Raw genomic sequence first — 27,843 nt, 5'->3', positions numbered from 1 at the left:
AATTTTCTGCATCTGGGGAGGGAAACAGAAATCGAGATCCAGGAGGCACAGAAATCACCCAGCAAAATCAATGCAATGAAGTCCACACCAAGACACATAGTAATTAAAATGGCATAAAGTAGTGATAAAGAGAGAATTTTAAAAGCAGCAAGAGAGACACACCTGTGTGGCTCAGTTGAGTGTCTGACTCTTGGTTAAGCCTTGGGTCATGATCTCAGGGTCCTAGGATTGAGCCCTGCATCAAGCTCTGTGCTCAGCATGAAGCCTGTTTGTCCCTCTCCCTCTGCTCTTCCCCTTGTTCTCTCTCTCTCACTCGCTCTCTGGAATAAATAAATAAAATCTTTTTTTTTAAAAAGCAACAAGAGAAAAGAAAGCAGTTTCATACAAGGGAAACCCTATATGGCTATCAGGTGATTTTGCAGCAGAAACTTTGCAGGCCAGAAGAGAGTGGCATGATATATTCAAAGTGATGAAAGGAAAAAATCTGTAGCCAAGAATATGCTATCCAGCAAGGCTGTCATTCAGAATAGAAGGAGACATAAAAAGTTTCCCACATGAAAAAAAAGTTAAAGGAATTTGTGACCACTAAACCAGCCTTACAAAAAAATGTTAAAGGGGACTTTCTGAGTGGAAAAGAAAGGTCTTATGTAAGAGTAAGAAAAGTAGGAAGCACAAAAGCAGTAAAAAAATAAGTATATATGTAAAAATCAGTCAAGGGACACACAAAATAAAAGGGTACAAGGTAATGACACCATGTACCTAAAATGTGGGGTAGGAGAAGGCTAAATAATGGGTTCAAAATTAGGGATACCTGGGTGGTTCAGTCAGCTAATCGTCTACCTTCAGCTTGGGTCATAATCCCAGAGTCCTGGGATCGAGTTCTTTGTTGGGCTCCCTGTTCAGTGGTAAGCCTGCTTCTATCTCTCCCTCTGCCCTCGCCCCCCCACTCGTCCTCTCTCACTATCTCTCTCTCTTTCAATCTCAAATAAATAAATAAAAATCTTTAAAAAAAAGAATGGGTTCAAAATTAAGCTATCATCAACTTAATATAAAGTGCTACATGCAGAAAACATTATATACAAACCAAATGGTAACCATAAATCAAAAACCAGTAGCAGATATGCAAAATATAAAGAGAAAGGAATCCAAGTATATCAATTAAGAAAGCCAACTCATCATGAGAGAACAGAGCAAGGGAAGAAAGGAACAGAACTACAAAAACAACCATAAAATGAGTAACAAAGTGGCAATAAATATATACTTATCAATAATTACTTTGAATGTAAATGGACTAACTGCTCCAATCGAAAGATATAGGGTGATGGAATCGATAAAAAAACAAGACCGAGGACACCTGGGTGGCTCAGTCAGATAAGTGTCCAACTCCAGATTTCGGCTCAGGTCATGATCTCAGGGTTGTGAGATCAAGCCTCACAACAGGTTCCATGCTGGTTATGGAGCCTGCTTGGGATTCTCTCTCTTCCTCTTCCTCTGCCCCTTCCCTCACTCTCTCTCTCTTTTGTTCTCTAAGAAAAAGAACAAAAAAACAAGACCCATCTATACTATATGCTACCTACAAGAGGCTCATTTCAGAACTAAAAGACACATGCAGATTGAAAGTGAAAAAATGGAAAAGCATTTATCATGCAAACGGATGTGAAAAAAAAACCTGGTATAGCAATACTTACATCAGACAAAATGCACTTTAAAACAAAGACCGAAACAAGAGACAAAGAACACTACATAATCATAAAAAGAATAATCCAACAAGAAGACACAACAATTGCAAATATTTGTGCACCCACCATGGAAGCACCCAAATACATAAAGCAATTAATTATAAACATAAAGGAGCTGATCGATGCTAATAAAATAATACTAGGAGACATTAACATCATACTTATATCAATGGACAAATCAGCCAAACAAAAAATCAATAAGGAAACAGTGGCTTTGAATGACAATTGGACAGATGGATTTAACAGATATATTCAGAACATCTCATCATAAAAGAGCAGAATAGCGCTGCCTGGGTGGTTCAGTTGGTTAAGTATCTGACTCTTGATTTCAGCTCAGGTCATGATCTCAGGATCGTGAGATTGAGCTCCATGTTGGGCTCCATGCTCAGTAGGGAGTCTGCTTGAGATTCTTTCTCTCCCTCTCCCTTTGCCCCTCCACTTTGCACATTCTTTCTCTCTCTAAAAAATAATAAATAAGTAAATTAAAAAAAAATAAAACAGCAGAATACACATTCTTTTCAAGTGCATATGAAATATTCTCCAAAATAGATCACATACTGGGCCACAGAACAAGTCTCCACAAGTTCAAAAAGATCGAAGTCATACCATGCATTATTTCTGATCACAGCACTATGAAACTAGAAATCAACCACAGGAAAAAATCTGGAAAGAGCACAAATATATCCAGTTTAAATAACATGCTACTAAACAATGAAAGAATCAACCAAGAAATCAAAGGGGAAATAAAAGAACTCATGGAGACAAATAAAAATGAAAATACAGCAGTCTAAAATATTTGGGATGCGGCAAAAGTGGTTCTAAGAGGGAAGTTTATAGCCATACAGGTGTACCTCAAGAAGCAAGAAAAATCTCAAACAACCTAACCTTTCACCTAAAGAACAAATAAAACCCAGAACCAATAAAAGGAAGGAAATAATAAAGGTTAGAGCAGAAAAAAGAAATTAAAAAAAAAACAATAGGACAGATCAATGAAATGAGGGGCTGGTTCTTTGAAAAAATCAATAAAATTGCTAAACCTTTAGCAATTTTTACTCAAGAAAAAAGAGAAAGGATTCAAATAGACAAAATTCCAAATGAGAGAGGAGAAATAACAACCAACACCACAGAAATACAAACAATTATAAAAGAATATTATGAAAAACATATGTCAACAAACTGCACAACATAGAAGAAATGGGTAAATTCCTAGAAGCATTTAAATTACCAAAACTGAAACAGGAGGAAATAGAAAATTTGAACAGAGTGGTAACCAGCAAAGAAATTGAATCAGTAATCAAAACGGTGCCAACAAACAAAAGTCCAGGACTAGACAGCTTCACAGATGAATTCTACCAAATGTTTGAAGAAAACTTAATACCTATTACTGAACTATTTCAAAAAATAGAAGAGAAAGGAAAACTTCTAAATTCATTAAATAAGGCCAGCATTACCCTGATACAATAACCAGATAAAGACAGGATGAAAAAAAGAGAATTACAGGCTAATATCTCTGATGAATATAGACGTAAAAATCCTCAGTATATTATTAGCAAACTGAATCCAACAACACATTAAAAAAATCATTCACCACGATCAAATGGGATTTATTCCTGGGCTTGAAGGATGATTCAATAGTTGCAAATAAATCAATGTGATACAGCACACTAAAAAAAAAAAGAAAGGATTAGAATCATATGACCATTTTGGTAGATGCAGCAAAAGCATTTGAAAAAGTGAAACATGCATTCATGATAAAAACCCTCCACAAAGTAGGTTTGGAGGGAACATACCTCAACATAATAAAGGTCATATATGAAAAGCCCACCGCTAACATCACACGCAATGGTAAAACACTGAGAGCTTTTCCCCTAAGATCAAGAACAAGACAAGGATGTCCACTCTCACCATTTTAATTTGACATAATACTGGAAGTCCTAGCCACAGCAATCAGACAAGAAAAAAAAACATCCAAATTGTTAAGGGGATAATAAAACTTTCACTATTTGCAGATGATGCGATACTATATACAGAAAAACCGAAAGACCACCTGAAAACTACTAGAACTGAAAAATGAATTCAGTAAGGTTTCAGGATACAAAATCACTGTGCAGAAATCCATTGCATTTCTTTACTTTCTTTTTTTAAAGATTTATTTATTTATTTGAGAGAGAAATTAAGCTTAAGTGTACATGGGGAAGGGCAGAGGAAGAAGGAGAGGGAGAGAATCTCAAGCAGACTCTCCACTCAGTGTGGAGCCTGATGTGGGGCTTGATCTCATGACCCTGAGATCATGACCTGAGCCAAAATCAAGAGTCAGATGCTTAATTGACTGAGCCACCTAGGCAGCCCCATTGCATTTCCATACACAAATAATAAGGCAGCAGAAAGAGAAATTTAGAAAACAATCCCATTTACAGTTTCATCAAAAATAATAAAATACCTACAAATAAGCTTAACTAAAGAACAGACCAATACTCTGAGAACTATAAATCATCAATGAAAGAAATTGCAGATGACACAAATAAATGGAAGGATATTCCATCCTCATGAATTGGAAGAACAAGTATTGTTAAAATGTCCCAACCCACCCAAAGCTATCTACAGATTTAATGCAATCACTATCAAAATACCAATAGCATTTTTTACAGAACTAGAACAAACAGTTCCAAAATTTGTATGGAAGCAAAAAGACCCTGAATAGTCAAAGCAATCTTGAAAAAGAAAAACAGAGCTGGAGGTATGACAAGTCCAGATTTCAATTTATACTATAAAACTGTAGCAATCAAGACAGTATGGTACTGGCACAAAAATAGACACAAAGAACAATGGAACAGAACAGAAAACCTGAAATAAACCCAGAATTATATAGTCACTTAATCTTTGACAAAGGAAGCAAGAACATGCAATAGGAAAAAGATAGTTTCTTCAACAAATGATGTTGGGACAACTGGACAGCTACATGCAAAAGAATAAAACTAGACCACTTCCTTACACCACGCACAGAAATAAAATCAAAATGGGTTAAAGACCTAAATGTGAGACCTGAAACCATAAAAATCCTAGAGGAGAGCAAAGGCAGTAATTTTTCTGACATTTGCCATAACTATATGTTTCTAAATATGTCTCCTGAGGCAAGGGAAATAAAAGCAAAAATAAATTATTGGACTGCATCAAAATAAAAAGCTTCTGTACTTTAAAGGGAACAATCAACAAAACTAAAGGACAGCCTACATAATGGGAGAAGATATTTGCAAATGACATATCTGATAAAGGGTTAGTATACAAATTATATAAAGAACTTATTGAACTCAACAGTAAAAAAACAAATAACCCAATTTAAAAATGGGCAGAAGGCATGAAAAGACATTTCTCCAAAGAGGACATCCAGATGGCCAACACACAAATGAAAAAATGCTAAACATCACTCATCAACAGGAAAATGCAAATCAAAACCACAGTGGAATAATATTCAACCATAACAAAGAATGAAATCTTGGAATTTGCAACAACATGGATGGATCTAAAAGTATAATGCTAAGTGAAATAAGTCAGTCAGAGAAAAACAAATACCATATGATTTCATTCCTATGTGAAATTTAAGAAACAAAAGAAACAAACAAAAGGGGAAAAAGAGACAAACCAAAAAACAGAGTCTTAACTATTGAGAACTATCAGATGGTTACCAGAGGTGAAGTGTGTGTTGGGGGGGGATTGGCGAAATAGGTGAAGGGGTTTAAGAATACACTTATCTTACATGAGCACTGGATAATACATAGAATCGCTGAATCAGTATATTGTACACCTGAAACTAATTTAACACTGTATATTAATTAATTGGAGTTAAAAATATCAAATTAAAGTTTAAAAAAAAAGAAAAGAATTTCCTTCTTTTTATGGATGATTATTATTTCATTGTATGGATATACCAAATTTATCTATTCATCAGCTGATGGACATTTCAGTATTTTCAACCTTTTGGCAATTGGGAAACGTGCTGCTATTGATATTCATGCACTAGTTTTTGTTTGAATACCTGTTTTCAGGGGGTTATTTTTGGTATTTACCTAGGAGTAGAATTGTTGGATCATTTGGTAACTGTATATTTAACCTTTGCCAGGACTTGCCAAGCTGTTTTTTATGGCAGTTGCATGATTTTACATTCCTACCAGCAAAGAACAAGGGTTCCAAATTTTCCACTTCCTCTCCAACACCTGATATTTTCCATGTTTATTACTATCCTTGTTAATATAGCCATCCTACTGAATGTAAAATGGTATTGCATTGTTGTTTTGGTTTGCATTTTCCTAATTACTAATGATGCTGAGCATCTTTCATGTGCTTATTGGCCATTTACATATCTTCTTTGGAGAAATACTTAACTCAAGTCCTTTGCCCATTTTAAAATAAGGTTGTTTGTCTTTTTGTTTTTGAGTTTTAAGTGTTCTTTTTTGTTTTTTTAAAAAGATTTATTTATTTATTTTAGAGAGCCAGAAAGAGAGATCATGGATGGGAGGGGCAGAGGGAGAGGGAGAGATTCTCAAGCAGAGTCTCTGCTGACCACAAAGCCTGATGTGGGGCTCCATCTCATGACCCTGAGATCATGACCTGAGCTGAAACCAAGAGACAGACACTTAACCCTCTGAGACACCCAGGCACCCCTGAGTCATAAATGTTCTTTGCGTATTCTGGATACTAGGTCCTTATCAGAGATATAATTTTCAACTCCCCCCCTTCTGTAGGTTGTTTTTCACTCTAAATAGTATTATTTGATGCACACATGTTTTAATTTCAATGAAGTCCAATTTATCGATTTCCATTTTGTTGCTTGTGCTTTTAGTGTTATATCTAAAACACTTTGCCTAATCTATGATCATGAAGATATATGCTTGGATATTTTTCCGTAAGTTTTTTGGTTTTAGCTCTTGTATTTGGGTATTTGATCCATTTGGCATTCATTTTTGTGTATGGTGTGAGATGAAGTAGCAGTTCAGCTTCTTTCTTTTGCATGTGGACATCCAGTTGTCCTTAGCCTGGATTTAGTTTCTTAAACACTCCATGCATTTTTATAACTTGAGGGCTCTTAATTTTGTTTCTTCTGCTTGGAAGTTTCTTATCTTGGCTCTTTGCATGCTTTTCACTTCAGATCTTTTGTGTCTCATGTCAGATATCACCACAGAGCTTTCCTAACTACCTGCATCTAATCTAAAGTTGCCTTTATTCCCACCCTAACATCTTATCTTACAACCAAATTCTATTTTGTTCTAGAACTTATTACTCTATTTTATTAATAGTTCACTTGTTTATTGACTTTCTTCCTTACTAGAATGTGAGCTGTGTGAGAGCAGGAACCTTGTCTATTTTGTTTTATCACTGTATCTGCAGTGCCTGACACATAATAGGCTCAACGAACATTATAGAATGAACATAGTGGTCCCATCAGTAGTATAACACTGACAACAATGTCCTCCAAGTCATTTTTTCAACTTAATATATGATATAGCCCCTTAGTATATGAGAATAATTTTTAAATTTTCTAAATTTTTTCCCTAGATAGGAAAATTAAGTTCTAGGAAGGGTAAAAGTGACTCTCCAAGGTCAAACAGAAAGTCTTTGACTTGTGGAGTGACTCCCACAGCATTAATTTAGCTTGTGGCATCCCACAAGAGTAAAGGAGAAAGACACAGGAGATTGTTCAAGGCCAAATCCAAGGTGCTTGAGCCTGCTTTCAGCCTCCCTGTCATTCCTTGAAATTTCTTTAAATTCAAGAAAGAAAATCAGCTAGTGCTAGTGTTGATGGGACTTTACCAAGTACAGCAAAGGTCAGCTACTGTGTGGTCCCTTAAAATGCATTAAAAATGAAAAAGACTTGTTAAACAAGCTGGAAGTACATTTGCATTTCTGAGTGAGACTGGTTTCTCACAGCTTATCTTGGTTATGTCCGGACAATGGTTGGTCGATAAAGCACTTAACACTGAAGGATTTTTAACCACTCTGCCCCCCTCAACCTCCATATTCCCACATCCTTCCTGAGCAGCTCTTATTCTTGAGAGGCTGTGGTGTGTGGGAAACAGGATGGCAAGAGGAGGACTGAGCAATCTTTGTCTCCTTCACAAATCCTTGCCTCTTTACCTATCCTTTAAATGTGGATGTTTATCAAGATGTTTTTTTTTTCCTGTCCTTGACCCACACATTTGATAACCACCTCAGTCACATCATCTACTCTTAGGGCTTATGCCTTTCAGACTTGAACTTTCAGCCCAGAATTTTCCTCTGAGCTCCAGACCCACATAACTCTGTGTGTATTACACACTAAGATGTTCCAGAGATGCTTCTCACCTAAGAGCCAAGCTGAACACAATTATTCACTATTCTTCACTGTCCATCGTCAAAGAGAAGGGGTGCGGGGAGATCACACTGCCATCTGTCTTTATTCTTATCTTAATGAAGTATATCTCCATGCACCCTGGTTCTCAAAGCAGAAATGTAGGAATCATACCATATCTTTCCCTCTCCCTCAAACTCCTTTTGGCCCCTCCCCTCTGGTTTCCATCCAGCCTCTCTTCTGTCTTCAAGTCCTTTTCTGAATCCATCACTTACTAGACCTAAGAGCTCTGAGGCTTTGGGAAAGTCATATAACTCTTCTAAGTCTCAGTTTCTGCCCAGAAAATGGAGGTAGTGGGGCGCCTGGGTGGCACAGTGGTTAAGTGTCTGCCTTCGGCTCAGGGCATGATCCCGGCGTTACAGGATCGAGCCCCACATCAGGCTCCTCCGCTATGAGCCTGCTTCTTCCTCTCCCACTCCCCCTGCTTGTGTTCCCGCTCTCGCTGGCTGTCTCTATCTCTGTCGAATAAATAAATAAAATCTTTTTAAAAAAATGGAGGTAGTGCCTACTTCATAAGGCGGTTGTGAGAATCAAATTTACTATTCAAATTTAAGGGACAGTTACTTGGTAAAGAGCAAGTCCTGCTAGCAAAGATTAGGCTATATTTGCTCACAATTCCCAGCAAATATCCATGATGACAGCCTCCTGGGCAGGTCTTCTAGATTGAAGACTTTTTAGAATCACTGATGGGCCTTTTGTGTCACCACAAAGTAGAATTACATCCCAGAAACACAGAGAACAAATTTCTTTGGCTGCCAATTGTATTTTACTCACAGCTGTCAAGAAAACATGGTGTAGGGGCGCCTGGGTGGCACAGCGGTTAAGCGTCTGCCTTCGGCTCAGGGCGTGATCCCAGTGTTATGGGATCGAGCCCCAACATCAGGCTCCTCCACTATGAGCCTGCTTCTTCCTCTCCCGCTCCCCCTGCTTGTGTTCCCTCTCTCGCTGGCTGTCTCTATCTCTGTCGAATAAATAAATAAAATATTAAAAAAAAAAAAAAAAAAAAAGAAAACATGGTGCATACTGCAGGTCATTAGGCAAATGCCCAAATGTGCCCTGGGGTGGTCTTACCCAGCACCCAAATACGCAGAGAACAAAGCTGAGGTTCATAAACAGCGCCTTTCCTATTGTGTGATCCTTGCTTCCTGCAGCTGTTGCTTCATGGGATTTTGTGGGCAAGTAGTCTGGCTCGTAGCACTGTCTCCACTGGCCAGCGCTGGCCCTATCAGATTGGTCCTGTGGAAAATGCTGTTGTATATTTCCTGAGCCCTACATCTCATTTCCTGAGCATATTTGGTTATCTTGTAATCCTTACTTTTCCTTCAGCCTCTTTGCCAATACCAAGATGCAGGAGACACACTCATCCCTTCAGCTCTTTTAATGTCCTTCTGTAGTGCAGTTGCCCAGGTCTTTTGAAGCAGCTGGACAGGCTGCTCTATTCAGCAAAGCCAGTAAAGTGTAATAATGCTATGATAACCAACTGGATGCCTAGAAACCAGTCTTTGTGAGTGAGGTTCCCAAATTGACAAAGCTCCATGACTTGCTTCAGGAAGCAGAAGCCAGGATAATAAGGATTTCTTGGTTCTGGAATGCTGCTTCTCTTCTTTCGTGGAAACTCTTCTAACCCAGCTAGATTACCCTCTGGTAAATGAATCAGGGTGGTGTAGAAAATCAGTTAGGCCATCAGTGGTCACTCCTCCAAATTGTTTGGCCTGTGGTAAAGACAGGGGTGTTCGTGCTAAAAAGGCTTCAAAAGACACTGATGGCTTTGTGGTGGGAGAGGTGGAACAGGGAAGAATGGCAGAGGAGATACTGTGGAGAGACTTGGGAGGAGACCTTTGTTCTTTCAGTTGTCTGGACTATCATTTAGGACACTGCCCTAGGAACAGAATTCTAGTCATACCTTGATTAACTGGAGTAGGAGAGAGTGGGTCTTCTGTTCCTAGGCAAATCAATCTCATAATTAGTTCAGCATCAGGGCACCTTGAATGCAGGGGCCAAAAAGGAAACGAAAAGTGAAGTTTGGAGGTTGCAAATGCAAGACAATTCCTGAGAGAATAAGAAAGATTTGATAACAACCTGGGACCTGGAAATATCAATGTTACAAATTTTTATATTTTACAAGAAGACAGTTTTCAAATATGAAGCAGATAATGCTTTAAACCAGGCAGTGGCTTCCTGTTGCTCTGACTTAGGCTGGGCCAGAATATAAACTTCGTAAGGGTAGGGACACTGTCTATCTTCTTAACCCTTCTGCTTCCAGTACCTAACACAGTGCCTGGTGCATGTTGGTGATTTGTAATTGTTGGCAAGTTGCCTTTCTCTAAGAGGGCAGCGATCAGCATGGGTGATGAATCCTCCCCATCTGGCATATCAAACTTCGTAAGAGTTTCATTTTACATCTTGATGAAAACTTTCTCTATTTTTTTCAAAAGTTTATTCATATTCAATAAAAATATCTCACAGAAAGATACTCATAGTTGTTAATATGATGCAATTTAGCTTAACTTACACTGAAAGTGTACTGAAAATATGGGAAATAATTTAAGTTAAAAAGGGGGGATTTGCAACCTGGTTTATTTTTTATCTGTTATAAATACAATAAAGAGCCTGTCTCAAAAGTTGTTAAAGCAGGCAGCAATGAATCTTTTAGGACACTGCCCTAGGAATGAAATTCTAGTCATTCTATATTCACAATTGATCTTTGGTTTACTTCTGTATAATAAACAAATTTTACTCTAGAAGCTTAAAAGTTGGTATAGCAACAAAAAAAAATTGCAATGTTTTAGTGCCAACTACCAGTGTATAATGGGTAGCCACCTATGTGTAACGTGCGAAACAACTATGTACAGGGTATGAAAACTACCCTATTTTGGTTCATATTGTATGTAGCTTATGAATCTATGCAAACTGAGACTGAAATAATTCCTTAAATCTGAGTTCCAGTGATGTGCTGGAACTGGCTTATACCAGCTGATGAGAGTAGATTGTGTATATATCTTCCCAACTCCACTTTTGTTGACTTCAAGTTGGTAGCTCGCAATCGGCCACAGTGGGAGTATTTACACCACGGGAATAAGGAAATGCCACAAATCAGGGCTCTCTTGCTTCCCTACAAGAGATCCCCAAATCCAGGTATTAAATATTTATGAGCACACCACATCATTAGTTAACACTCTCAGTTCATCCTCTGAGGACAATAAAAACACTCAACAAAATAGTGGTCAGTTCTGATTTTTATAGAAGAAGAAATATAAGTGTTCTCTCTTAGTTTTCAGTCTAGAACTGAAACTACAGCATAAGCAAGGTGTACCTTCCATATTCAACCTGTATGGATGACAGGCCATGGAGACTATGCGGTTTTTTTTTAACTTTATTTTTTATTTTTTAAAATAATGTTTTTTTATTATATTATGTTAGTCACCATACAGTACATCCCTGGTTTCCGATGCAAGGTTTGATGATTCATTAGTTGGGTATAACACCCAGTGCACCATGCAATACGTGCCCTCCTTACTACCCATCACCAGCCTATCCCATTCCCCCACCCCCCTCCCCTCTGAAGTCCTCAGTTTGTTTCCCAGAGTCCATAGTCTCTCTATGAGGTTTTTAATTTGCAAGCACTTGCGTGGAAACTCTCCAAAGTTCAAGGGTAACGGGGCTCTAGAAATGCCTCTTGAAATAATTGGCCTTTTCTTAAAGACTAGAAAAGAATATGCATCCTATAGTAAAAAGAAACTTTGTTTTAAAAAGCCAAGTAGCCCCCAAAGAAGAAGCAGCTCTGACAAAAGAGCAAAAATAAATTATATGCTAATGAGTATGAGGTTTGTTTTGGGGTTAATGAAAATGTTCTAGAATTAGATTGTGGTGATGGGTTGCACAATTTTGGGAATATAATAAAAAACTCAATTCCACACTTCAAAAGGGTAAATCTTATGATACATGACTTAGATCTCAATTAGATCTCAATTAAATTGTCAGTAAAAAAAAAAACTTAAGGTATATTGGCAAACAACATAAACACAGGTTCAAAGGATAGTTAACAGAGAAATACATTTTCATGAGCTTACCAAATATTTGGCTTATACTGATCTCTAGTGTGTTGTTAATTTCACAGATTCTAAAAATCTGGTGAGGGTGGATTGGCACCTTAACAAAGATGAAAGCAAGCAGCAGTTTTAAAAAAAATTTCACTCCACTCCCCTTCCTTTTCAAGCTCTTTCTCCTAACAATTGACATAATGTCTCTATCAGTGTGGGTTGAACCAGAGGTCAGCATTATTTTTTTTTCTGTAAAGAGCCAGATAGTAAGCATTCTAGGCTTTGTGGACCATGAGATCCTTCTCACAACTACTCAAATCTGCAACTGTAGCATGAACACAGCCATAGATGATACATAAATGAATAAGTTGTGGCTGTGTGCCAATAAAACTACAAAAACAGGCAGCCTATTGGATTTGGTGCATAACACAGTCTCTGGTTTGCTGACCCCTTGTCTAGACTACAAAATGTTGTGGGGGTGTTTTTTGTTTGTTTGTTTGTTTTTACTATTGAATTTTATTTTTTTTTATTATATCATGTTAGCCACCCTACAGTACATCCCTAGTTTTTGACGTAAAGTTCCATGATTCATTAAATGGTGTGGGGGTGTTGATTTTCCTTGAGAAATTCTATTGCATAGAGCAGTGGTTTGCAAACTAGGGATGGGGGCAGGATATATATCAGAATCATCTATCATCATATCTTGTCTTTTTAGGATCTCTTATTCCACACTGACCAAGGCAAAATTCAGGTGTTCCATGGGTCCCTGACCAATACCCATTTTCGCATTATGGAAATTATATACCATCCTATCCTCTAAATAAATTACAAGAAGTGTTCCCTTCTCAATCCTTCCCCCACAATCTTATGAAAGTAGGCCTGAAGATCACACTTTACTTATTATTTATTTTTATTTCTTTGTACGTTTTAAAAATTTAAATTTAATTAATTAACATATCATGTATTAGGTTTCAGAGGTAGAGGTCAGTGATTCATCACTTCTATATAACAACGCTCATTACATCACGTGCCCTTCTCAATGTCCATCATCCAGTTACCCCATCCCTCTACCCCCCTCCCCTCCAGAAACCCTTGTTTTGTTTCCTATGATTAAGAATCTCTTATGGTTTGTATCCCTCTCTGATTTCATGAAAACCACATTTTAAATGAAAAATTATCTAGAGTCACAGGATAGAAACAATTTTTTTTTCACGAGAGAATTATCAACCGTTAAACTAAGAACAGGAAACAAAACTTTACCCAAGAAATTAGATAATTATTTAGTACACATTTAAGTTTTCATATTATTTCACTTAAGGGAACTGGGAACATAGGGAAAAAAGGATAAAAAGGGATAAGTAAAGATAATTTCTACTTAGAGTTGCAAATGATCATCAGTTCTCCAAATAATAGCCATTAAGCAAGGGGCGATATTTATTGGTGCATAGAGTGGAATCAACAATTTTTCTTACGTCAAAATTTTCAGCCATATCTCATACACAGTTATTATGTATATGCTAATATTGACTTATTTTTGACAACACAGGGTCTAACATTTCCTTTATACAGCCCAATATCTGAAGCAGCGATTCTTAAAGGGACATCGACTGGGAGATTATAAAATTTACCTCAGGACTCACACTGCCAAAAATCTGACGTTTCACCTACCAGGTCATCTGTCCCTCCCAGAAACTGCCTTAGCAAGCCATTATTACAGATGACAATGTGGTTTATCAGTGTGTTGGGGCCGGGAAAAAAAATGATTAAAAACTGCTGATGGAAAGTAGCAAGATAGACAAATGCATGCATGCATGAATATAAGGTTGTATCACTGATAAAATGCCCACTTGTATTCACAGCAGGGAGGATTTTAACTTCATTAAATAATTGGAGTACAAAAAAATCTGCCAAACTGCTAGTTCATTTACTCTCCTCTTTTAAATTATTGCCACAGAATGCTAGAAAATAGGCCTGATAACCTTTATAGCATTCTAGGCAGGCACTTAGGACGCTATAGAAGTAAAGATACTTTGGACCAGTCTAGTATGTTTTATTAAGTTAAACTGGTTACCATTCCTACTTCCAACTCATTTTGTTTAGCAAAGTTCCCTATTCACAAGGCATCTGGGAGGGGAAATGAGACACATATGTGAAAAAATAACAGAAGGTAGAAGGTGATAAGTTTTCCAAAATAAATATGGAGTGCCAGGGACATTCACAGGTGGGAGAGATGACATCAGTTTGGAGCAAAGCATCAGGCAGAACACCATTAATCTCCAGACTTCTCAGTTATCTTCCCAAGCCCAAAAGCAGTTACTGGTGCTTTGGAATAAGTTAGACACTGACTTTTGGTAGTACCGTTATTTTTAAAAAGGCGTTATTAAGCTTTTTCAATGTGTGATTTCAAGTTTCTTAAATGTAAAGTCATTACATCTTGGAGCAATACGTTGCACGGTTGGAGCATCAGACGATGGAAATCAGTTTGGGGAAAAAAGGTTATTCTTATTTCATGCACGCATGTGTTTTCTGTCGTTTCCAGCCACTTAGGTCTGCTACCTAATACCTATGGTGGAGATTATTTAGGGCTTTTGCGGAAAGTTAGAAAGAACCTCTATTCCTCGGCAGACATGTGAGCAGCAGATGAGGAAGTGAGACAGATACGCAGTTGCAGCGCTTGCGCGCGCACACACACACACACACACACACACACACACACACACACAGAGCTGACTCGGCAGCTGTGAGGATGGAGGTGGGGAACTCTTTGCCAGCTAAGCCCCTTCAAGAGCCTGCACGTCTGAGGCTGGATTTGAAGCCTCCAGCGTGTTTGGAGTTAATTCCCATTAGGTTGGACTCCGCCCCTCTCTCCCAAAGGTAAAGCAAGGTTTTCAGTCACTGCAAAGAGCAGCCGGGATTCCTATCCCCTTCTGACAAGCTGTGAGGAGAAGTTGTTTCTCAGATCTGAGTCTGAAGAGAGGAACAAGTCAATCAGCTTTCGTGGTCAGAAGGTAAATTTGCAACTTGGGCCAAATGCAATGGAAACAGCTGGATAAGAAACTGCTTTTGCTCTCCCCGTGCTCAGCCCCTTTTCTCGCTTTCCTTTCTCAGGCATCCTGTACTTTCATCTCACAGCTCAGAGAAGCTGTTTTCTTCCCGAAGAAGGCCTGGTGCATTTTTACTCCCTCATAGCCTGTTGTTTGCACAGAGGGTAAGAGGAATCCGGGTGGATTCCTATTTCATATTGACAGGGTTTGAGGACCTAAGGGTTAACTGTCAGCTGGTTTTCCCAGGAGAGTTGGTAACTTGAGGAGAGGAAGTGCATATCTCTGGGAGTGGAGGGAGGGATTTTGCTGGAACCTGTCTATAGAAGGAAGAGTGGATCCGGTTTGCTGGTGTGCTGGGTTGATCTCTTAGAATTGCCTAAATTGGGATTACGGGACCAAAATGGGGTGATGGGGTTAAGCTGAAATGCAGATGTTGAAGTCAGTCAGTGGGGCTGGAAACAAAAGATTGTATTCACTCTGTAAATATTTATGAGTTCCTACTATGTGCCAAGCATAATGATTTACAGAAAAACCTGAAATAGTTTGACTATAAATTCATTCTTGAAAAGACCACTGGGCCCAGTGGTTCCATTTTGTGGTGGGAAACTGAACACAGAAAGAAGCCGAGAGGTAAGAAGTCACTGGAAGAGTGGCTGGAGGGGAGAGAGAGGGGAGAGGAGGGATGTTCTACTTTTTGGGAGACTTCAAGTCTTCTCTATTACTTATGGTGGAATGGAATCTTTTCCAGTAGAGGGGAGAATAATGGGCACCTACCCTGGTGTTAGGTGTATCACAGATGTCATTTTACTTGAACTATGTTTAATCATCTCCATTTTATAGAGAAAACTGAAACTGTGAGGTTTTGAGTGATCCTCTCAAGTTCGCGTAACCTGTAAGGGGAAGACATCACAACCCTATCTCAGATCTGATTCCAAAATCTGGACCCTTTTCCACTAAAATGGTATTTCTCAATCTTTAGTTTCCATAAGAATCAATTAAAAAAATTTTTAAACTGCAAATCTCATAAATTATAATTCAGTGACTCTCAGAAGGGGTGTTACACAGTCTGCATTTTAAACAAGCACTGAGGGTGATTCTAATGCAGAGGGGTTGGGGCCACCATTTTGAGAAATGCTCTTAACATGCCACACCGCCTCTCATGTCTGCCGAAGTGGTTGGAGAAGCATCCAGCCCACCTTCTTTGTATACTGGCCAGGCTCACTGAATGGAGGTAGTCAGCTGTGGTGGCATTCTATTCCCCTCTGAGGCCGCAGGTAGACGGTCTACAGGGCAACAGTAGCAGGGCCCGGGACCATGAACCTAAGGGTGTGGGGAGATGCAGTACCAGTTAACCCACTGTTGCTGGGGCTTAACAGTGTCTTGCCAGAGCAGGCTGGTAGGAATGGTTTCTAACTGGTGGATGGGACTCCTAGCTGACCAAGTGATCACTGAAGGTGGTGGCATCTGTCCAGCCAGAATAAGAACTGGGATGAAGAGCTCAAATTGGCACCTCAGTTTCCAAAGCAGAAGATAAGTGGGGAGCTCAGTGAGCACCACTTTTTTTGCAGGGAAGGGAGAAGTTCATATGAAATTTAGCGAAATCATTCTAATTCTCACCTTTCCAACCTCAAACTCTGGAGACAGGGAATAGCCCATGGAGGTTCTTTGTAAGGGCGCTCTCTGTCTGCACAGCCAACTTGATTATTATTATTAGGTTCTCAGTGACTCAGCTGGTGTTCCAGCTCCACATACTCTCTAACTTCCTGCCTTCAACTTCCTCACCTGCAGGTGAACATCTCAGATGCAAATAAATAAATAAAGCCAACACAACTAGTTTTGCTAATCTTTCTACTCCAGAATAAAAGAGGAGGGAAGAAAAGAAAAGGCTTAGCAAGAGATCAGCAAGCATGACAGCTGAGGAATTTGAGAGACAAGGCTTAGGTCAAAAGTGAGATATAAAGCAGAGTAGAATAGTGGTGCCTGGGACTGGTGGGGAAGGGGGAATAGGGACTTGTTGTTCAATGGGTATAAAGTTTCAGTCATGCTAGATAAGTAAATTCTAGAGATCTTCCATATAACTTTGTGCCTAAAATTAACAGTACAGTGTTGTGCACTTTAAAATAAATTAAGAGGATAGATCTCACATTGTATTCTTTACACACACACACACACGCACACACACATGCACACACACACAAAACCAATACATGGAACTTTTTGAAGATTATGAGTGTTTTAGTACTTTGTGGTGATGGTGGTACAAATATAAGCATATGTCCAAACTCATTGAGCTGTATGCGTTAAATGTGTACAATGTTTTGTATACCAATTACACATTGATAAAGCTTAAAAAAGTGAGTTTTTCTTTGAGTCGCCAAGATACAAATGGGAAATAAAGCCCTTGGAGTAACTACATCATGAGATGATTTCAGGCATAGGAGAACTCAGAGTAACTCTCATTGCAGAGATATACAGAGGAGGAATAACTCCTGAAGGACTCAAGTGGCAGAAAATGAGGAGAGAAGTACTTGGGAAGAGGTAGTACATTCTTTTTGAGGCTGTGTCTGAAGCAGAAAGATCTAGAATATTCAGGTTCAGGCTGCTTATATACTCAACTTGATACAAGGAATCACATTGGGTAAGACATTTCCCTGGAGCGTGGCTCTATTTACCACTGGAAACATATGCCTGTGGATCTTGCTCATTTCCTACAAAAGTCTCAACACTGAATATGATGTATTTGTAACAGGGTTGGCAGGTAGGCAATGCACACCATCTGGGGGGCATGAGGAGAAAGGCCTGTTCCTATTCCTTTGCCAACACCAGTGCCAACAAAGCTTCTCCTCGCAGACCAGTCTGAAACCAGTCGTCTTGCAGCCACGCTTTCCTTAGCAACTGCAAGTCAGAGACGCTCTTTCTGACCACTTCATATTCTGGTTATGAACTCACTGGCTGCTTTGCCTGGACCCTGTTACATTTGATAAGGTAGTGCTTTCCTTAACTCAAAAGTTGTATGACAAGCTCAAGTGGAGAAAAAATATTTGAGTCTTTGTCTGTGAGGACTGGGGAGAAAGTGAGGTAAAGGAAAGATTTGGTTTCTTTTCCTCCACCCAGAAAAAGTAAGAGCAGTTTTTCCAGTTTCACTGATACTAAGTGCCTATGTATGAGTATGTACACATGAGAGTGAAAAGGTGAGAACAAATTAAAGACTTGGCAATGAGACGCCACAGAGAGAGATAGAGTGCTCATTTTGGGGGGAAAGAGGCTAAAGGTAAGCTTCCAGCGATCTGAGTTGATTAAGGGCTCTCATCTGGAAGACTAGCCAAGCTCTTCTCCATTCCCTCTGAGGATGCGACCAAAGGAATTGGCCTTATGTTACAGCAGAAAAGGTTTTAAATGAGACGTAATGAATGATTTATTGACAGTGAGAGCTGTTAAGCTACTGAGAAAAATCGGAGAGTCCCCTTTTCTAGAGTTCTTTAAAAGCAATATAGATAACCATTTGACGTATACGGCTTAGGTGGGTTTCCTGCCTCAAAAGGTTGAAGTGCTTCCTACCCTTCAGTCTGCATTAGAAGGACGACCAAAACTCTAAAGATTAGAGAGCATTAGCCTTCAGTAAGGACAGTAAGTGCAGAACACACTTCGTGCTTCCACCCTGGTTGTCACAACTTTTGGGCCACACTCACTGCATCTTAACAACCACTCTCAGAAATAGGCACGTGACCCACTTAGAAGACAGAGAAACTAAGGGATAAGGGACCATGTGACACCTAAAGAGAGGGTCAGCAAGAATCCTATCAATGTCTTGTTACTGGACCAACTAGCAGGAGCACCAGTGTTGAGTTCTTGGTTTCTGAAATCCAGTGTAGCTGTGTGGCTAGAATTCCAGGACAGGGAAACAGAGCCATTGCATACATGACATATACGGGAAGAATAAAGATAGAATGAAGTATAGCACTGCGTATGATTTTTATTTATGGGCATGCAAAGAGACTTCGCTAGTTCCTGGGAATGAACTTAGATTGCTTTGGAGGACTGTCATGGAGGGACGTCCACCGCAGGCCATACAGGAACTAAAAGCATTTGCCTGAATGCCCTTCCCCGTCTGGCACATGTGAACACATAGCAGTGTGCCTGCCTAGACTCCACATGGCCCAATGCCTCCCTGTCCAGCCACAGGTGAAGCTGAAGTGGGACTGATTCTATGCTCAGAAAACATTGAGCAATTGGATCTCTGAGCTCTCTTCCTTGACTGCGTGAGGTCACATCTATGATTCAGAAAGGTTTACATTCAAAATACATAGGCTTCATCTCTCCATTGTTTAATGCCATGGTCACTTTTAACTTCATATTGTTGGAGTCCTGGAGCGAGAACGTTAAAGAATTATCTGTGGCAGTGATGCTCAGCTTGCTGTCCACGGACAGTGCTGGCTCACCACACCTCTAGGCCTGCATAGGGTGACTAACTTTCCTAGTTCTGTCACTGTAAGTCCCACATCCCAGGAAATCCTTCAGTGCCAGGAGAACTGGCATGATTGGTCATCCTAGTCCTCAGTGAAACAAGGACAATGAGTTTTTCCTGAAGTTAAATGTATTTAAATTCTGAAAGCCAATGAGTTTCTCTAAAGCTGAGCATATGAAATTTAAACTGGATTTTGTGATTCTGCCTTCTTACATCTTGGCTTCAAAATTCCATTTTAAAAATAAAATTATGGTGACAGTGGTTAGTAGTATTGTAGTTTTATAAACAGCCTGATTTGTCACAGATGATGATAATCTTTTTTTAACAATTTTTAAAAAAATAAATAAAAGATTTTATTTATTGGGGCTCCTGGGTGACTCAGTCGGTTAAGCATCTGACTCTTGGTTTCAGCTCAGGTCATGATCTCAGGGTCATGAGATCGAGCCCTGCATCTAGCTCCACACTCAGCATGGAGTCTGCTTGAGATTCTTTCTCTCCCTTTTCCTCTGCCCCTCCCCAGCCCCCTGCAATGCCTGCACACACACTCTCTCTCAAAATAAAGATTGTATTTATTTATGTATTTGAGAGAGTGAGAGAGAGAGAGCGCGCATGTACGCATGTACACACGCCAGTGGGGGAGGGGCAGAGAGAGGGAGAGAGAGAGAATCTCTAGCCGACTGTGCACTGAGCATGGAGCTCGGTATGGGGCTTGATCTCACCACCTTGAGATCATGACATGAGCTAAAAACAAGAGTCTGACACTTAACCGACTGAGCCACCCAGGTGCCCCCAGATGATCATAATCTTATGTCAGAACCCCACCTCTTATTTCTAATATAGTCTAGGTAACACTCACTGATACAGTTTTTTTCTCCACCTGAAATTCTCTGCCCTTCTACTGGTTGTCATACTGGGACTTTTGATCTCAAGGCGATGACATTTATGGGCAACATATGGGGTTGGTTCTGACTAGAGTTGTTAAGCTTAAAACAGCTAATTCTCTTGTTCCGCTGGTTTCCACACTGCTTAGAGAAAGTGGCCTTCCTCCTACCTTCCCAGTCTGCCTCTCTCTTTCCCCATTCCTAAACATTTTTTGGAATCCTGGCTGGGAAACCATGGAGGCTTTTCATCATAATACCATTGGGGTGATAAAGGAGAACATGGGGGGAAGGTGGTGGGTGAATGAGAGGTGGGAAGTCATGGCTGTACCATTAAAGTACTGTGCAACCTTGGGCAAGTCACTTCGTTTTCTGACCCTCACCATGCTCATTTGTACATTGAGGGTGACACCTTACCCAACAGAAAATGTCGTTGGGCAGAGTTCATGAAATAATGGCTTCGGAAGGGAATAGGATGATGCAGCCCTAAGCGTTTGTCAGCTGGTTTCCTCTCATCCTGCTACCTGGCTTCTTCACCGGCAAGTGAGACCATAACAGAAGGTTGCTTGCACTTTTCATAATCTTACAAACTCTAATATAACAAGCAGAGGCATGACCTCATTGCAGCCAAGCGTACCTGTTTTCTAACAGCAATTACTTAAAACTAGTTCCACTTCTCCTCCCATTGGCTTTCAATCCCTCATCACATCTTCTTCTCACCCCGCCCCCCTCAGGCACAAAGCCTCATTCCCAGGGGCCCAGCTCAGGGCACTTTCTTCCCAAGCCCTAGCATTCCAAAGTAAGCACCTGCAATGTATGATCCCTTCTACCTTCCTGCACAAAACACATAGCACACAATACATGTGTTTCAGGAGGGGAATTGTGGTGGACTGAAAACAGAGCGTTATGCTAAGAATCAAATAACTGGGCTCTGGTCTGGCCAGTGTACATCACTAGCCCTTTACCCTTGGGTAAATCACTTCCTCTTCGGATTCCAGTGTGCAAAGTGATGGGGGGAGGGGTGTTAGTACTACATGGTAGAAGAGTACTGGCCCAGGAATCTGCAGATCGGGTTTCTTGTTCCGGCTTTGCTGCTTGCTAACTTATTCTGTGACTTGGGGGAAATGATTTCCCCCCTTACGGGGCCATGCTCCCCCATATGTAAAACAAGAAGGTTGAATTAGGTGATTCATTAAGGTCCCTGCCAGTCTGGAAATTGGCTGCTTCTATGAAATGGGTTTCATTAGACAAACATGAGTCGGAGTTTCTACTCTGTGTGAGGCACTGTTTAATGGTGCTTGGGAAAAGGTCCACAGCCGGGCATAGTCCTCGAGACCCTGAGTACAACTGTGCTTGTTCCTGACAATGTCCCAGACTGGCAGTATTGTAGCCCCATATAGCCAGTGCCTGTACCCCCCTTACCTTGTGTCCCCCACTGCTGAACCCCACTCCCACCACCTGTAGCTTTAAGAAACCATGATGAATCATGGAGACGGTTCCGAAATACACTCCACCATCTGCCTGCTGGAGACATTCACAGTGCTGTCATCAAGCTGCAGTGTGGTCTCTGCCCTAATTGAGGCCAGAAAGCAATGGCAGATTAATGGAGGTGGGAGGGAAGTGGTTGATTTTTGACAGAGCAGTCTGTGAAAGCCATTTGTGAGCTGGGCTGTGGAGATTAGATCTGAAAAAACTCTCAGTGTCTTGAATCTGAGATTACTCATTTCAGAAGGCACCTTGAAAGGTCCTTACAGCTATATATGTATGTTCCTACTGCCAGGCAGGGGCTACCTGATCCATTTCAGAGAAAGGAGAAGCTTTCCTGACTATATTGAGCAAGGGATGAGGCAGGTTTTCTTAGTAGCCTGTTTAGAGTTAAACAGCTCTCACTGGTTGGAAAGTTGCCTCCCATATTGTTTTTGGGGAAAAGTGACAGAACAGCGCTCACTCTGTGACAAGCGTCGGGTGTAAGACAGGCACCCCTAGTTTTATTCTACACATTTCAACCCCATGAACAGCTCATATTGATGCACTATTGGACATCCTACATAGGTCACATGGGCACATCCTGTAACTCCATAGTGAGCTCTGCTTCCCACTTCTCCCTTCAAGGAGAGGCAGCCCCCATGAGTTGTCTCCCTTCTTCCTTCATTCTCTGAAAACAACTTGGTTTCTGACCCTCTTGAGAGATCATCTCCTTCCAGGCCACCAGGCTAGCAAGGCCATTCCACTGGAAGCTGAGGATTCTCTGGGCTGCCTTGGTTTCATTCCGGCTTCAGCTCCTGCCACTTGTTTCATGCTCGATGTCAAGAGTTGAAAGCTGTCTGATTAGGCTGCATTTGAGTTGGCAGAACAGTCACTAATTCAGTTCTATGGTTCTTCCATTGCAGCCTAGACACCCTAGAACTCTGAATCAGGTGGGAGGAAGGGAAGATGGGAAAAGTGCTGGAAAGTGGAATCCTAGAAGGACCTAAATGGGCCTCAAGAGAATAATCTTATCCAAAAGCAATGGCCGGGTGGTCCATAAACGAGCCCTAGGACTGGGCAGCCAGAGGAAAAATAGGTCAATGGAGCCTATATGCTAACTTTCTGCATTCGGTGCTATGACCCAACTCATCTCCCCATCCCTGCAGAGAAACCTGGGACCATGAGGAGCAGCCTGACCCTGGTGGGGACCCTCTGGGCCTTCCTGTCCCTTGTTACTGCTGTGGCCAGTTCTACCAGTTACTTCCTGCCTTACTGGCTCTTTGGATCCCAGCTGGGGAAGCCAGTGTCATTCAGCACATTCCGGAGGTGCAACTACCCTGTGCGGGGAGAGGGGCACAGTCTGATCATGGTGGAAGAGTGTGGGCGCTATGCCAGCTTCAGTGCCATCCCAAGCCTGGCCTGGCAGATGTGCACGGTGGTGACAGGAGCTGGCTGTGCTCTGCTGCTCCTCGTGGCACTGGCTGCTGTCCTGGGCTGCTGCATGGAGGAGCTCATCTCCAGAATGATGGGACGTTGCATGGGAGCAGCACAGTTCGTGGGAGGTAAGACTGTTGCTGGGGTTGGGTAGGTTGTGGAGTTTGGCAGTGGGAGTGGCGGTGGGAAGTGTTTCTTTAAGGAGAAACCCACTCTCAGCCCCTCCCCTTTATCCAACCCAAAGGCTATGAATGGGGACTCCTTTGAAACACCCAGCCTAGGCCCCCCCCCCAAGGTGCCATCTATACCAGGGCTTTATTCACAGCAAAATTGGCTAGTAGCAACGTTGATATCTGGTTTGTTAGCCCTCCATTTTCATCACCTTCTTCTGCATGAACAGTGCCCATTTAATGATATTATCCAGGTCCACTTGCCAGGGACAGCAACATATACTCTAAATACACTTGATCTCTAAGAGCCTTGATCTGATAGCTATCTCAGAGGACAGTGATCTAATAAACATATAGATGCAAGTGCTAATTACTAGCAAGTTTGATGTACAGTCCTCACCAAAGAAATATAGCTCTAAAAGTGAAATGCTAGGTACCAGACAGACTATAGGTGACTGCTAATTTGGCCTACATCTAAGGTTAGCCCTGTCTGGTAGCCATTAGCAGTCTATCCTGATTTCTTAGGGCCCTGACCCACCCTACTTATTTTCCCCTCATTCAGTCTCCCTTTAAATTTAGTGCAGAAGACCTGGGACGCTGGTGATGCATAGATGGGCCAGGAAAGGGCCAAATGCAAAAATGGCAGACTGCAGGAAGGCAACAGGGGCAGTTTAATTTGAACTTTATGAGAAGAAAAAGCAAGCTTAGACAGACAGGCAAATGTGTGTGTGAATATGTGAAAGATACTTTATACCTGGATGGTGCGCTGGGCAATGTGCTAGTAGAACCTACCGCTGAAGTGGTGGTCGTTGCTCAGGAAGTTTAGAATCATTAGCATCTCCATTAGCAGCATAGTGTGGTGACTGGGGCCAGGAAACTCGGATCCACTTCTGGCTCTTGCCCTGGGTTGCCCTCTGGCCACGGGCAAATGACAGTGGCCTTTCCTGTGTTCACCTCCCTTCCTTCTTTGAATTTGTTCATTGGCAAGATAGCGCAGATCCTAATTTTCTTTCTTCTCTCTAATGGCTATATTCAGGTGGCCACAGAGTGAGGTGATAGTGGTGAACGAAAACAGTGATTCTCAGCAGGGGCTGATTCTCACCCCACCCTGGACATTTGGTAATCTCTTGGTGACAATTTTGATTACCACAACTCGGGGGGTGTGCTATTGACATCCAGTGGGTAAAGGTGAGGGAACAAGAACAAGACAGCTTTCCACTTCTAATGACAAAGAAGTATCCAGCTCAAAATGTCAATAGTGCCAAGGTCAAGAAACCCTGAGCTAAGATATCATGGTTTCCTGACCTGCTTATAAAAAAGTGCCAGAATCTTTTGGTTGTGCCAGTTAAGGTGATATTTTTTTCTGGTTCCCTCTTTCCTCAGACTCACTGTAAAAGTTTTAAATATGAATGGACATTCTAGCCTCCCTTATCTTTGAATTTTTCCACTCTTTAGCAACTAATGGTTTCCTGGCCACATTGGAAAATCATTTGATTAGCTTCTTTCTTCCCTCTTGAAAACCGTGGTACAGAACCAATTACTAAGGCTGGTCTAAGCCAACGACTTTGTCTCCCTTCAGGGCCTCTACGGATATTACAAAAGAACCTTAAAAAGGCTCACTTTTCATCTGAATTCTTGGGCATGCTATACATAGCTCAGCACTTTTATGGACACATTATTTCAGGAGATGACACTTAACTGGCAGAAGAAAGGAGTGGTCTTTTCAACTCATATTCATAGTCTGAGGGCCCAGTTCATTGCTTGGCACAGAGCAGGTGTTCAGTAACTATAAAAGAATGAATACACAGCTAAGGCAATGTTTAGTGTATGTTGGGATAAGTTGGACATGTGAGAGCTGGGTTCATTCACATCCTATCCTTTTTTCCTGGGCTTCCATTCAGGGGGGTTAGCACCCTGAGTCCTTTTCTCTTCTGATCTGAGAGCGGCAACTTAGCTTCACGTGGATCCCTAAGAGTTGCCAGCAGAGAGTGAGGGCTAACTGGTAGGAATCAGAAGGCCAGTAGCAACAGCTTCCATCAGGCTCCAACCATTAACAGTGGCTCCCATTCCCAGCTTGCTTGGGCTTGGCTGAGACTTTTACAAAAACCTCGTGGTTCTCCATATGATACATTTTAGTTGATCCCACTTCCTTGGTCAAGAAAATCAAAGGAAATTTTTGAGGAGATATGTGGGTAGGTCATGGAGCTTTAGACACTCATAGACTGAGTGGGGAAGAACTTTGGCTGAGTGGCGAGTGTCATACAGAGGAAGTCAAAACATCAGTACCCTTTTCATCTCACATGATTCCCCATATAGAATGATTCCCCTCTGACCTGTGCTCAAAGGAACATGGTCACAATATTTATACTTAGAGGAAGGATTTTAAAGTTCAAGAATAAAATTTGGCAGCAGTCATGGAAGGAGTCAAGACCCAAGGCATGGTAGTACAAGGTTTATCCCTGGATATGTGAATGATATTGGGCAGGTTGCTAAATTTCAACAGCTTCCTCATCTGTAACACTGGCCAAATAAGGGTCATTCCTACTGCCTTTTTAGAAACTGGTGCCTGTGAAGGTTACATCAGATGTGAAGGAATGGTGAAGACTGGATATATCATATTTTCTAGGAGCCCCCTGGCACGTGAGCATTACCCAAGGGTCTTTAGAGACCTTGGATCTGACCTCTTGGAGATACCCTCTACCAGTGTCAGGAAGCCAAACCTGAACAGCATGTTTAGCACCACGGATAAAAGACACAAGAGAAAGAACTGTGAGGGTTAAGTTTAAGCTTGTTGTTCAGCTGAGGGGAATTGATTTTGTTGCTCCAGGCCTGGCGGCTTCTCGGCAGCTAGCGCATTAACTGAAATACATCAGGGGGTGGAGCCAATTTGTTTTAGGTCTGGTTTATCTCTGCCAGACCCCAAACCACTGAAAAGATGGAGTATCCATTAAGAACTACCCCCTCCCCCTCCTGACTCTTGTTCCCCAGTTTGGCAGCAGCCCACAGAGATGAACGGTGGGAAGTGGGAGAGACAGGAAGAAATAAAGAGCTGCTGGCCTGAGTCAGACTTAGCAAGGTGAGCTGATGGGGCCCTTGGGTCCCATTTGTTCCACCTGCAGCTGATCCAGCTGGACAAGCCTAGGGTCCAGAGAGCCCTCCACAGGGACCTTCATGCCCTGCTCCAACCGGTGAAGGAAACATCTGGCCAGGAGATTATTTCAACCCTGGGGATCCTGAGGTTTCCAACCAGCTGGCCCCCAGTCCCTGAGAACAAGGTCATTATTCACATTCCCCTGTGTATACATATGCAAGATGCTTGTGAATTGTTCTCTATCTTCAGTGAGAGCTAAACAAAGAAGAAATAGTTGAGAAGTAAATATAAGGAACTTCTTGGCAGGAAAAAGTGTAAGATCTTGGATCGGGTTACTTGAGGGAGGCCAAGAATCTTTCTAGAGTAGGGAATGTATCAGGATCACCTGGAGTGCTTAAAAAAATGTGGACTCCCCGTCTCTCCCATCCTCTTTCCCATTCTGATATACATAGCAACAGGTGGAAGTCTGGTGTTTTGAAAAATCTCTCCAGTGACTCTGATGTATATGCTGTGTTCCCTTTCCCCAACCCAAGTGAGAACCATCACCCTGGACATTTTTTTTTCTTTAAGTAGATATAATGCAACATGCCCAGACAGGCACCAGTGTTTTTTTTCCATGTAAGGTCCTAATGCTACATGCTTCAAGCTCAATGAAAGCTGCTACTGGAGACAGATCACTGAGAACCTGAATCAAGGCAAGGGAGCTATTTTTCTAAAAACCATTATCTTCTCTGGAAACCATGCATTTCCTGGAAAATCCTTCAAAGTTTCACTGGCATCATTTAATTTATACTTACCGCGCTGAACAAGGATAAAAGTGGCTTTCTGTTTGGGAAAATAGTATTTAAAGGAGTTAAGCTACTAGCAAATACTTATGTAGCAAATTGGAGCAAAGTGAGAATATGGGTCAGGGCTCCTGACTCTCAGCCCTGGGCTTTATGCTCTGGTGCTATTGATTTTTCCTTTTCCCCTTGAAGATGAAATGCTATCACAATGTTTTTCAGAGTGGTCCATGAACCACTTTGTATAAGAATTATTACCTGGGGTGCTTGTTAGCGCCATTCTAAGCCTACCGAATCAGGTCTGATGCATTCTACTCTGTATTTTACACAGCCTCTCAGACTGATTTATTT

General features: G+C 41.2%; 1 protein-coding gene across 3 annotated transcripts in view; it reads left to right on the top strand.

Annotated features, from left to right (window-relative positions):
• Positions 1 to 14,900: 14,900 nt before the first annotated feature.
• Positions 14,901 to 27,843, top strand: part of LHFPL1 (LHFPL tetraspan subfamily member 1) — a 46,108-nt gene continuing 33,165 nt past the window's right edge. For 2 of the 3 annotated variants that reach the window (XM_011228386.3, XM_002921967.4), the window contains exons 1-2: positions 14,901 to 15,169; positions 23,182 to 23,577. In XM_011228386.3, coding sequence (XP_011226688.2) covers positions 23,196 to 23,577 — 382 coding nt within the window. In that variant the 5' untranslated portion in view covers positions 14,901 to 15,169; positions 23,182 to 23,195. Of the gene's footprint in view, positions 15,170 to 15,269; positions 15,370 to 23,181; positions 23,578 to 27,843 lie in introns of all 3 variants that reach the window. The other variant, XM_034649796.1, reaches the window with a different exon arrangement.

This window comes from Ailuropoda melanoleuca, chromosome X (assembly GCF_002007445.2).
Source record: "Ailuropoda melanoleuca isolate Jingjing chromosome X, ASM200744v2, whole genome shotgun sequence".
In the NCBI taxonomy this organism is placed as follows: Eukaryota; Metazoa; Chordata; class Mammalia; order Carnivora; family Ursidae; genus Ailuropoda; species Ailuropoda melanoleuca.
This window is presented reverse-complemented; position numbering and strand designations above follow the sequence as displayed.